The following is a 12,335-nucleotide window of genomic DNA, read 5'->3' on the forward strand; positions in this document are numbered from 1 at the left end:
CGAAATAAAAAAGTTTGTGTTGGCTTTTGCCGTACAACCATGAAACTAAATGGTAAGTTTCTATGTAGTCGTATGTCGTCTCCTGTTCAAGGTCTTCTTCCAATACCGGGTAGTTCCAGTATTGTGCGGAATATTGGCTCTGATCTATTGAGTCGTAGAGACATTTCAGTTAAGTTATTATCGTGTAACATTTTGAAAATGTTTTGTCTAATTTCTAATCTATATTTGGTTAATTCTAAGCTATTAAAGTCTTATTCGAGACTTATTGTCGCACCAGATGAGTTAGATCCTTTTGGTTAACTCATAGAGTAATTTCGGATAGGGTACACCGTCTGCTCGTCACGCTATCTTATTTTCGGCCGGATAGATTCGTGCAACTTCTTAGTCTAATACCGATCCTAATCTTACTCTTATATCTACTAGTCTCAGGGTGTTTAACTAGTCTCTGCTAGGCTCAATAGATCTAGATCATACTGGCTTATTGCGGCTGCTGAAGTTCTCTTGGAGAAGCAACTAATTTCTAAGTTAAATTCAAATCTCTCTGGTGCTGAAAATACAAGTATTTTCAGCACTTACAAATAAGTGGGTTGTTAGTTGGATGGATTATGATTGGTTAATATTAAATATTTTACAGTGGTAAAATATCTAATTTATCCAATAATAAAATGTAGTTTAGATCAAGTTCCAGTTACTCTACGGACAAACAAATCTAATTGATATGGACGCATTTTTGGGCTGAAAACACCATATTACTTTCAAGTATTGTATAACAGGTGAAAGCTAGAGACATTCCTTACCATGCTTCAGTATTCCAGTACACCAACCAACTTGGTTTTGGTTCCATTAGCAAATACCTTATAGCGTAAATAAGGTCAGCTCAAAAATTGTGTCGCAAAATCCGCACCGCAATGAGCAAAAAGATCAAGAAAATGAGCTTAGCATATGGAGATGCTCTATGTTTTACCATTTGTTGCTGGATTCCACAAGCGTAAAAAAATTTTGAAAAAAGGCCCCTTGTTACGGATTTTGCGAAAAATTGTTGTTGCTTTGTTGAGAAATCCGTGTGCTTTGTTGAGAAATCTAGGAAAGTTCGTTGAAGGGAAGCGAAATCATTCAGTACTTCGACTTGATACAAGCGATAATGTTGTTTTTTCAGTAATTAACCATCCTGTACGGACAAAAAAGGCTTGCATTCAATTTTATACAGATAATGTAGCAGAATTGACTCAAAATCGATTTAGTTTGATCCAAAAATGAAGTTTAAAAGTCAATTTCAACCCATTCTCAATCGATTTAAATCTTTTTTGTCTACTTTTTTGATTTCATTTGCCTACGGATTTTAGAAACAATAAAATCAATTTAAATAGATTTTTAACAACTTTTTTGTATACTCATTTTATACAAATTATATACAGAATATATTCAGATTTTCTAAACTATCAAACAATAGAGAAAAAATGCGAAAAAAACTCAAGTAAGCTTTTTAATTGACTTTTTGTTTTCATGTTTGGCTCAAAATTGAACTATGAAGATAACTCTAACTTTTTTGAACTCTAACTCTGAGTATAACTCTAAACATCTAAATTTTTTGCATTACAATGAATAATTCTAATTTGAGTTGTTTAATAATATTAGAAATTGCGCCTAGAACCTTGACAACAAAAATGTTTTTTAAAAATACTTGGCATGGTTTTATTTCTCATTACCTCGGGAACCTTTAGTTTTACACAATTCGAGAGGGAATCCCTTTAACGCAATAGTTTGCGGTAAAAATTCTCCTTGAGTAACTATTACTCTCTGTAGCTCTGATACAGACTTTAAGATGGAGCACAAAATTTTGCTCAAGTTCCGAAAGAAAATGAATAGTTAAGTTAAATCAATTGTTGAGATATTCTTGGTTTTCACTACCTTGCGAAAATCCATTTAAATCCATTTCTGTCATAATTTTTTTTTCAGTAAAAATCTAATTAATCCTCTGTGAATCAATTTCCGTAGTTAAATGGGCTATTGTAAATTAAATTTTGTACTATATATTATCTGTATAAAAATCGATTTCAATCTCGAGTTTGTTAGTGCGGGCAGTTATATTTGTTAATGCTTCTTTTTTCAATTTTGACTTTTTATCTTTGAAAATTGGGATTACAAGTTTCTAAATTAATATATAAAGCGCATTTTCGACAAAGTTAGTATGTGTACATCGAATATGAGGTCAGTCAGATTTGTCCAAAAGCATCGATATCAACTTCAGCTATGAAAACTATCTATCGAAGAAGTTTTTGTTCTAAAGGTGGAATGTATGCCCGCTAAGTAACCTTGGCTAATTGGCCCATTGTAATCAATTAGAGTATTTGATTCCGTACTATGTTGGTGAAAAGAAAAGGGAGATACCTATAAAACAAAAAGTCATACAAATATAAAAGATTCAGCTAAATTTACACGTTTCAACTATTTTGAACAGTGAGTCTCCCGTCTCAAAACTTGGTTGCAACCACCATTTCCTCTTCCGCATCTAAATTAGCCACGTTGTTTAAATTCCTGATCTGGACTGTCGGGGAATTCTGTCCAGAAATAACCAGGCTCAAGCTCTGATGAGAGGATCCTTCAATGTGCTCTGAGCTCGGGTAATTTCCCTGCAGTCGTCTCAGCGCCTTGTCAACTCCATTGGAAACTGTGCTTCCTGGCCCCACCACCATTCGATCGGTGGATGCTCCGTTGAGTCCACTCTGCATGAGGTGTTCCGGTTGCATCGCCTCTATTTGCATGAGTAGATCTTGCGTGTTGGCGCACCGGCTTTTCTTCCGCAAACTACATGTCATGTTATGCAGCAGAAAACGGCAGTGTATACTTTCAAGCTGATCGAACGTGGCGTTTTTGGGAATAGTGGCGAATTTGTTGCCATCTATGTCAAAAATGTCGCCCTTGTTGTGGTCGAAGGAGCCGTGGATGGCATGTTCCACCAGATCCGCCCCGAATACCTCAGTGGGGAAGGAGGCCCGCAGCCCCATTGTGTATTTGAGTGGGAGCATGATCAAAGTTGTCATCACAATGGTCCACACGATGCAGCAGACGGCGTAGAGACATTGCACTCCAAGGAGGAAGAAGCCTCCATTGTGCAGCAAGCCTGAGAAACAACGACAGAACAGATAATATCATTCTCGAACTTGTATTTTTTTCAGGAACTACAGACAAAGTTATAATTTCATTTGGGAGAGAGAAGAGAAGATCAACTTACGCTGTTCGTAAGGCCCTGTTGAAGTGTCAAAGCCTTTCTGTTGAAGTGTCAAAAGAAGTTCAAAAAATAATTTGAAAAGAGCAACTAAGGCAGCAAAGTTGGTTGATCTCTGTTAAGCCGAAAACAAAACTGCTGGCATAAAATATTTTGAGCTTTAAAGCAAAGGCGGGCAATTTTTGTTGGGGTGGACGCCCCCATTCCCTCAGGGATTCGTCCGCCTAACCAACCAAAGGGTCCCCCTTTTAGTATTAATTTATGAAATCCATTTTTGGTCGAATAAACTGCTGAGTTACAGTTTTTGTCACTTACTCTTAATGAAACAATAAAAAAACATCAGAAAAAAATTCAAAATTCCCAGAAAAAAAATTGACTCGTTAGTGTAAAATAAGACGAGGTCAATTTGAAAAAGAAGCAAAAATTAATTTTAATTTTTTTTTCGAATTCATTTTTGGTAAGTTTACAAGCTACAAAAGAATTTCAATTATGAAAACAACCTTCAAACAAAAAACTATGCTTTGGAAAGCAAGTAAGTTAGTACAAAAACCACAAAGAATTCGTGCTTCGTGGAATTAGTAGAAATTGAAAAAGTCGTCGTTGATAAAAAATCTTGATTCGTTTAAAAAAAAACCTCGCCAAAACCCAAATCTACCTTTTTTTTCAGAATGGCTAGAGGTAAGTTGCAAGTCGTTGAAAATGTGGATTGCGGGCGAATGAAAGCAATCGGAATTTCTATTAGCTTTCTCTGAATTTGCATGACTGTACGTCAAAATTTGTATTTGTTAGAATCAAGGCTGCGTTACTTTCATTTCTTTTCAATTCATGTATGCCAAAAATGCCAAAATGAACACGACGAATGCTTTGTTCAAGTGATTCATGAGCACAATTCAATCAATTTTTTATAGGCAAAAAGTATGGCGTCTTCCAATCACTGTTCGGTTTCCTTTAATTTTCAATTAAAAGTGCTAATTGAATGGGAAAGCCAGACACATTGTTAGAAGATAAAAAGACGGCGACCTGAGCGCAGCTTTTAAAATAACAAGAAAATTGAACCAGTAACAAGAATCGGTTTTTTTATCAGGTTTTTGAACCAATAACAAGAAATAATTCAAGTTAAGAACACGGAAAAGAAACGGAGTCTCTCAACACATGCAATACAACAAGACTAATGCGTTAAATAGTGAACAGAAAAAGAGAAGGAGGTCGATTTTTTTGGAAAAGAAGTTCAAAAAATACCTAAAAAATTAAAAAAGGCAGCAAAATTAGGTTCGGCCCTGTCGAGTCAGAAACAAAACTATTGTTAAAAAAAATGGAGCTTCAAAACAGCGTCAGGAGGATTTGGAGGAGGACGCATTCATCAAAATGGAGCTTTATAAACTCACTGTCCTGAAAAGTTTTTGATGTAAGCTCAAGTTTTGATTAGCGCCATTTGAAGTCAGTAGAGTGTGAATTATCGAGCTCTTCCAAAACGCTATAAAAACAATTCTGCCAACGTTTTCTGATCACATTCTGTTCACGCAAAGGAAGAAAAGTAACAAGCAAGGAATTTGAACACGTTCAGTCTCAACATGACATCAAAAATAGGTCAGTTTAAAGTTTTTCAAATTGGTTTGATCGAGTTAGAATCATAATCTCACAGCCCAGAAGATTTATCAATAAAAAATAATTTCGAATGACTGTAAATCACCGATCAGCTGTTAAAGAAACGGGTTAGTATAATGTAGATTAATTTCGATGAGGTGTTTGTGAATGATGAAGTGTTTGTCGACTTAATTTTTTTGTTTGTAAATGATGAGGTGTTTGTCGACTTAATTTTTTTGTTTGTAAATGATGAGGTGTTTGTCGACTTAATTTTTTTGTTTAGAATATGATTTTCTGAGCTCTCCGAAAACGCTAAACTCAATTTCGGCCAAAATTTTTGTTCACAGGTTAATTACGAGAAGAGAGTAAAAGCAACAAGCAATGAAACTGGACGAGTTCGTATCTCAAGGTGACATCAAAAGTTGATCAGTTTGAACTTGTTCAGTTTGATTGGATCGAGTTGGAGTTATAAAATCACAGTGCAGAAAAGTTGTTAATGAAAAATAAAATCTTGGTTGGGGCCATTTAAAATCGGGTGACTGTAAATCACCACACAACTGTTATTACAGGGGCTGGTATAACCCAGAAACTTCTCGATTATCAAGGGAGGAAACCTTGATCGACGTAATGCATAAATGTTTGTAAATTTTTTTCTGAGCTCTCAAAAAACGCTATAAAAACCCGTTTTACCAAAGTTTTCACTCCACAGTTTATTTACGGGAAGGAAAAAGGGTCAAAAGCCATAAAATTGAACTCGTTTTTTTTTCAACGTGATATCGAAAATTGGTCAGCTAATGTTTTTTCAGTTTAGTTTGATAAGGGCCATCAAATATCGGTTGACTGTAAATCACCAAAGTTTGAAAAAATTGAAGTCATAATAAAAGCCATTAAAAATCGGTTGACTGTAAGTTACAAAACAGCTGTTGTAACTGTGGCTGATAAAATCTAGATTATTCTTGATAAACAGGGAGAGGTGTTTGTCGACGTACTTTTCTGTTTTAAAAATGATTTTCTGAGCTCTCTCGAAAGTGCTATAAAAAATTAAATTTTACCCAAGTTTTCTATTCACAACTTAATTACCAGAAACAAGTAGGGGTAACTAGCAAAGAAACCGACCTTGAATAAACCTCAACATGACATCGAAATTGTCCGTTTAAGTTAGTTCAGTTTGGTTTGATCGACTTGGAGTCATAATCTCACAGTCGAGAAAACTTATCAATGAAAAATCAACTCTCATATTAGGGCCATTTAAAATCAGTTGTCTGTAACTCATCGAACAGCTGTTATAATCAGGAGCTGGAATAATCTTGAATATTCTCGATTATCAAGGTAGGAAATGTTTGTCGACGTAACTTTCTTAATTAGAATTTTTTTCTGAGCTCTCCCAAAATGCAATAAAAACCCATTTTGCCAAAGTTTTCTCAGCACATTTTTATGGGAAGAAAGTAAGGGTCAAAAGCAATGAAATAGTTTTCATTTAATTTTCAACATGACATGGACAGTTGGTAAGCTCATGTTTTTTCGTTTTAGATCAAGTTGGAGTCATAATCTTACAGTCCAGAAAAATTATCAATGAAAATTCAAGTTTTAATTAGGGCCATTTAAAATCGGTTAACTATAAGCCACCAAACAGCTGATATAAAAGTGGCTGGTATAAGGTGGAATGTTCTCAATAATCAGGGGAGGAGGTGTTCGTCGACGTAATTTTCTGGTTTAGAATATGATTTTCTGAGCTCTCCCAAAATTGCTAAACTCAATTTAGCCCAATTTTTTTTGTTCCCAGGTTAATTACGAGAAGAGAATAAAGGTAACAAGCAAGGAAATTGAAAGTGTTCATATCTCAACGTGACATTAAAAAATAGTCAGTTTAAACTTGTTCAATTTGATTGGATCGAGTTGGAGTCATAAAATCACAGTGCAGAAAAGTTATTAATGAAAAATAAAATCTTAGTTAGGGCCATTTAAAATCGGTTGACTTTAAACCACCGCACAACTGTTATAACAGGGGCTGCTGTAACCCAGAAACTTCTCGATTATCAAGGGAAAAATTGTCGATCCATTTAATTTACTTGTTTGAAAACTTTTTTCTGAGCTCTCACATAACGCTATAAAAACCCATTTTACCAAAATTTTTTCTCCACAGTTTACTTAAGGGAAGAAAATAAGGGTCAAAAGCCTTAAATTTGATCTCGTTTTTTTTCAAACTGACATCGAAATTTGGTCAGCTAAGGTATTTTTAGTTTAATTTGATCGACTCTCAGAGTCCAGACAAATTTGAAGTCTTAATAAGGGCCAATTAAAATCGGTTGACTGTAAATCACCAAACAGTTGTTGTAACTGTGGCTGATAAAACCTAGATTATTCTTGATAAACAGGGCGAGGTGTTTGTCGACGTACTCTTCTGTTTTAAAAATGATTTTCTGAGCTCTCTCGAAAGTGCTATAAAAAAATTAAATTTTACCCAAGTTTTCTATTCACAATTTAATTACCGGAAACAAGTAGGGGTAACTAGCAAAGAAATCGACCTTGAATAAACCTCAACATGACATCGAAATTGTCCGTTTAAGTTAGTTCAGTTTGGTTTGATCGACTTGGAGTCATAATCTCACAGTCGAGAAAACTTATCAATGAAAAATCAACTCTCATATTAGGGCCATTTAAAATCAGTTGTCTGTAACTCATCGAACAGCTGTTATAATCAGGGGCTGGAATAATCTTGAATATTCTCGATTATCAAGGTAGGAAATGTTTGTCGACGTAACTTTCTTAATTAGAATTTTTTTCCGAGCTCTACCAAAATGCAATAAAAACCCATTTTGCCAAAGTTTTCTCAGCACATTTTTATGGGAAGAAAGTAAGGGTCAAAAGCAATGAAATAGTTTTCATTTAATTTTCAACATGACATGGACAGTTGGTAAGCTCAAGTTTTTTCATTATAGATCAAGTTGGAGTCATAATCTTACAGTCCAGAAAAATTATCAATGAAAATTCAGTCTTAATTAGGGCCATTTAAAATCGGTTGACTATAAGCCACCGAACAGCTGATATAAAAGGGGCTGGGATAGTCTAGAATGTTCTCATTAATCAGGGGAAGAGGTGTTCGTCGACGTAGTTTTCTTGTTCAGAAATTAATTTTCTGAGCTCTCCCGAAACGCTATAAAAACCCAATTTTGCCGACATTTTCCGTTCACAAACGTTTTTGGTTGAAATACTGACATGAATGAAAATGTAGGTCTTTATTTGAAAAGATATGACCAAAAAGGGCGTTTTTGTTACCCTCAATTTTAGTGTTTATTGACATCAAGAGCGCCTATAGATAAGTTTTTGGGTTGTTCAATCAAAAATTTTAACAGAGGAGCTTCGATGGTTTGCCAGGGTGGAAAAGGTGTACTATTCCCCTCCAAAGAAATTACTTTGACCCTGGATTTAATGGTACTTTCACTTGTGAAGAAATCAAATGATCTTAAGAATGGGGTGAATCCTGAAACAATTTTTTGTGGGTCGATTATTGATACACCGTTGGGTCAACTTTCAAAACTTCATCCTAGACAACTGATTGGTTTACATTAAGGAATGGAGGAGCTGAAAGAGGAAAGTTTTTGACAAGAGGCAAGAAAATGAGGAAACGAAAGGTTAAACGTACGCACCATCTGTCTGCACGAGTTGCTCCTCTGTCGGATCACTGGCACAGAACAGTCCGACCGCAATTAGACTCCACAGTCCTCCACAGCCATGCACTGCACTGGCACCCACAGGGTCATCTATGTGACACCACTTGACCACCTGCATCGCCCCAATCACAATCAGCGCCCCCACCCCACCCACGGCCAGGGCTTCAGCTGGCGACACCAGGGGACACATGGCTGAAACACACAACACACTCACAATCACAATCACAAGGCCATGACAGCTGCAGACAGTTGTGCGCCTTACAGCCGCCTTCCCACAGCAGCTATCATCACAAAATACTGAAAAGAGCAGAAATGATTTTCCCTTTTTTGTATTTTAATGTCACCAATGTGGAATATAAGTCACTCGTTTGCTTTTTATGCATAATATAAAACTGCCTATATTTGGTTGATTACACGAAATCAAATAACCAAAAAAACCTTCGAAGCCATTATTTAGTAATTTTGAGTTCACCTTCGAAGCCATTATTTAGTAATTTTACGGGGGAGGTGCGCGCCGATAAAACGCGATTTTTAGTCCAAATTTTCAAAAAAATGCCCATAAAGGCATTTTTTGGCTTGTTTTTTTTCAAAATTTGTTTGCGGCGCAGAAAATTTAGCCAAAACGGGGTCTTTTTGAAGCTTTGAGAGCGCTCCGAAAATCAATTTGTTCAACCTAGAAAAAAGGTCGACAAAATTTTCGAAAATGTTTTGAAAAATTGCCCCCCCTCCCCTCGAGAAAATCCTAGATCCACCCTTGGCGAGGATACCCAGTTGTATTTCTATAGTAGCCCAAAATAATCCGACTACAGTAATCTAAGAAAAGCATTAAAAATGAGAAATAATTTGAAAACGTGTTGAAATATAAATCACAGTATTCGTTATCTAAAATTCACAGCATTCGGAACTTGATATATTTGCTCGAGGCGGAGTCCACGACAAAACCAATTTTCATCTTACAAATTTTCACTTCTACGTCTTATCTGAAATGTCATAAGTGTTTTTAGTGAGCGTTTAAGTTTGAATTATAAACATTTTAAAATTTTCTCTTCAAAAATGAACATCCTGACTCGGTTCTGTCGCGAATGAAGATGCGATATCGGGATCACTAATCTGTGAACTATACATCAACCGAATCGAATCGTTTGACTGACTTTTTTTAAAAACTAACGAGTAAAAAAGCCTTGTTTCAAGGAAGTGCTTTGATGCTCAGACGTTGAGGACCGTTATTTGATATATTTAGAACACGAGTACCGCAAAATTCTATGTTCAAGCCGAGGAGACCGAACTCATCCGGTTTGACCCATGGGGACACTGAGAGTATTTTATTGGACCGTTCGGATTTAAAAAAGCATTCTTACTGTAGAGACTGAAAAACCCGGTTTGATTAGCTGGTAAATTGAGTGATTGTTTGCGTGGGTGGGAATCTCAAATAATAGTTCAGTCCGTTATGAACACAATTTGTTTTCTTTTTGAGCGTGAGGACTGTGGGGACACAGTTTTGCTGTTTTGAATCCGTGTTAATCATGCATTTTTGTAGCAAAACATTTTTTTAAATACAAAAAAAAACTTCATTTTTCTATGACTTACTAAACTTTTTTTTGCAACAATGTGGATTATAAGTTTTAGTCAAGATGCTGTCAACTTATTAATGCAACTTTTGAGGAAAATGATAGAATATTTGTACTTGAGGTGGTTTTCTTCTCTCCGAACAATTTTCAACGTTTTAAGGAGCCATTTTAGACAGGAATTTTATATAACGGATTTTTGTATAAATCTTCTGAAAGATATTGATAATCTGAGCTACTACTCAAAAAGATATTTTTTGTGATCATTTTGCAAATTTATGAGGATTTGAAAACAGCCAGTATGATTAAACTGGAATAATTAACATTTAATATATTACGTACTATAAACGGGTTAGCGGGTGTTTAATTGGGCTCAGAAACCGTTCCAAATTGTATTGAGTCAGGGTAGCAGTTTTATATAAAACGTTTCTATAATCTAGTTTCATCATATTGCGATTCGTCATGTAGCAGCCCGGCCAGCGCAAACAGATTTTGCCAATTTTAGATTTTAGTTTGATTTATTCAAATTTCTACAACATTTTTGTGACAACGGTTTTGTCCTCGCTCCAAGAAGTTTTTTTTTACTCGGGAACCGTTAGTACGTCTTCTTTTCGTCGCGGCTTTTACATGATCAGCAATTGCTCTGGTCTAGCTAAATGTCCATAAACTTGCAAATTTGCATATGACCTTGAATTAATATCCGTAAGTAAGAAAAGAGATTACTTAGCATGGTGTTATTTTGTTCCGTTTCTCGCAAAAAAAATAAAGTGCTCTGGTTTTCGATATTACTCGATACAGAAAAAAATTACAATTTCTCAAAATAGATTAATCGTGAAATAAAAAGTGATGACAACAAATTATGGGTAGATTTTTGCAGTCTAATAGGGTGCATTTTCCAAAAAAAATTTGGCTCTAAATATACATAATTTGTTCATCTTCAAATCGATTGCTTTGATGTAAACAAATATGCAAAACTTGCTGGTTAAACAAATTTTTATAGTGAAAAAAGTACGCAGTCCTACAAAACGTGACAAGGAAATATTGGGTGGACAAAGAATTGTTAATGGATGTTTTTTTGTCCGACAACCAAAATATGCAGTTTTTACAATGTCAAATGGGCATTCGTAGAAATTTGTGCCCTTCGTCAAGTTTAAACGGGCTATGCTCATTTTGTTTTTGACATTTGTGAATGATCCCTCTGGAGTTTGCGTCACTTAATTAATTAATTGTTCCGATTTTCGATACAAAAGTAACGGAATATTTGTGCTCTGGTTGGGTTTTTTTTTCTTCAGACAAATTTCGGCTTTTTTTATGTAGCCATTTTTGACGATAGTTTTTTATATCATTCAAAAAGTTTTGATGTCCTGAGCTTGAATTTGAAATTTTACTTGTGATTGTTTGTCGTAAAATTAGGGGGAATTAAAGAGTGCCAATTTGGCCAATGTGGGCTATTAACGAGTAAGCGGAGATTTAATCCCTCTTAGAAATTGTTTGAAATTGATTGAAAGAAGCTTATTTGCCATAATTGATTTGTTACAAGAATCAAAATTTATTCTTTTGCAGTTTATATGGTGTTTGGGGGGATGATTTTTATTTAAAAAACTCAAATTTCAAACCCACATAACTTCACAAGAAATAATCGCAGGTGAAATATCTTTTCAAATTTGAGCTCAGGACAACAATACCTTTCGAATGATATAAAAAAATTCCGTCAAAAATGGCTAGTTAAAAAGTCGAAATTTGTCTGAAGAAAAAGTAACGAAAGTAACGAAATATTTGTGCTCGGGGTGGGTTTTTTTTTCTTCAGACAAATTTCGACTTTTTAACTAGCCATTTTTGACGGAATTTTTTATATCATTCGAAAGGTATTGTTGTCCTGAGCTCAAATTTGAAAAGATATTTCACCTGTGATCATTTTTCGTAAAGTTACGGGGGTTTAAAGACTGCCATTTCGGCTATTTTGACCAATTTGGGACAATTAGCGCGCGATATAATTCGCGCTATTAACGCGTAAGCGGAGATTTAATCCGTCTTTTAAATCGTTCCAAATTGGTTGAACGAAGCTTATTTGCCATAATTGATTTGTTACAAGGAACGAAATCTATCTTTTTATACTTTATATGGCGTGTGGGGGGATGAGTTTCAAAAAAAAATTCAAAATTTAGAAAAAAATTTTCATTTTATATTATTTCATTTAATTTTTTTATGTTATTACTGCTGCTCCATAAACCTTAAAAGGCAGTCGGAACATTCAGGACTTCGCCTTGATACGAGCAGTCTTGTTCTATT

At 35.1% G+C, this 12,335-nt stretch overlaps 1 protein-coding gene across 3 annotated transcripts in view; it reads right to left on the bottom strand.

Annotated features, from left to right (window-relative positions):
* Positions 1–2,141: 2,141 nt before the first annotated feature.
* The window catches only part of LOC134843822 (putative ammonium transporter 3), a 56,408-nt gene continuing 46,214 nt past the window's right edge, over positions 2,142–12,335 (bottom strand). For all 3 annotated transcript variants that reach the window (XM_063860112.1, XM_063860111.1, XM_063860110.1), the window contains 2 exons: positions 8,458–8,673; positions 2,142–3,121 (listed from right to left, as the gene is read on the bottom strand). In XM_063860112.1, the coding sequence (XP_063716182.1) occupies positions 2,472–3,121; positions 8,458–8,673 (866 nt within the window). In that variant the 3' untranslated portion in view covers positions 2,142–2,471. The remainder of the gene's footprint in view (positions 3,122–8,457; positions 8,674–12,335) is intronic.

This window comes from Symsagittifera roscoffensis, chromosome 4 (genome assembly GCF_963678635.1).
Source record: "Symsagittifera roscoffensis chromosome 4, txSymRosc1.1, whole genome shotgun sequence".
In the NCBI taxonomy this organism is placed as follows: Eukaryota; Metazoa; Xenacoelomorpha; order Acoela; family Convolutidae; genus Symsagittifera; species Symsagittifera roscoffensis.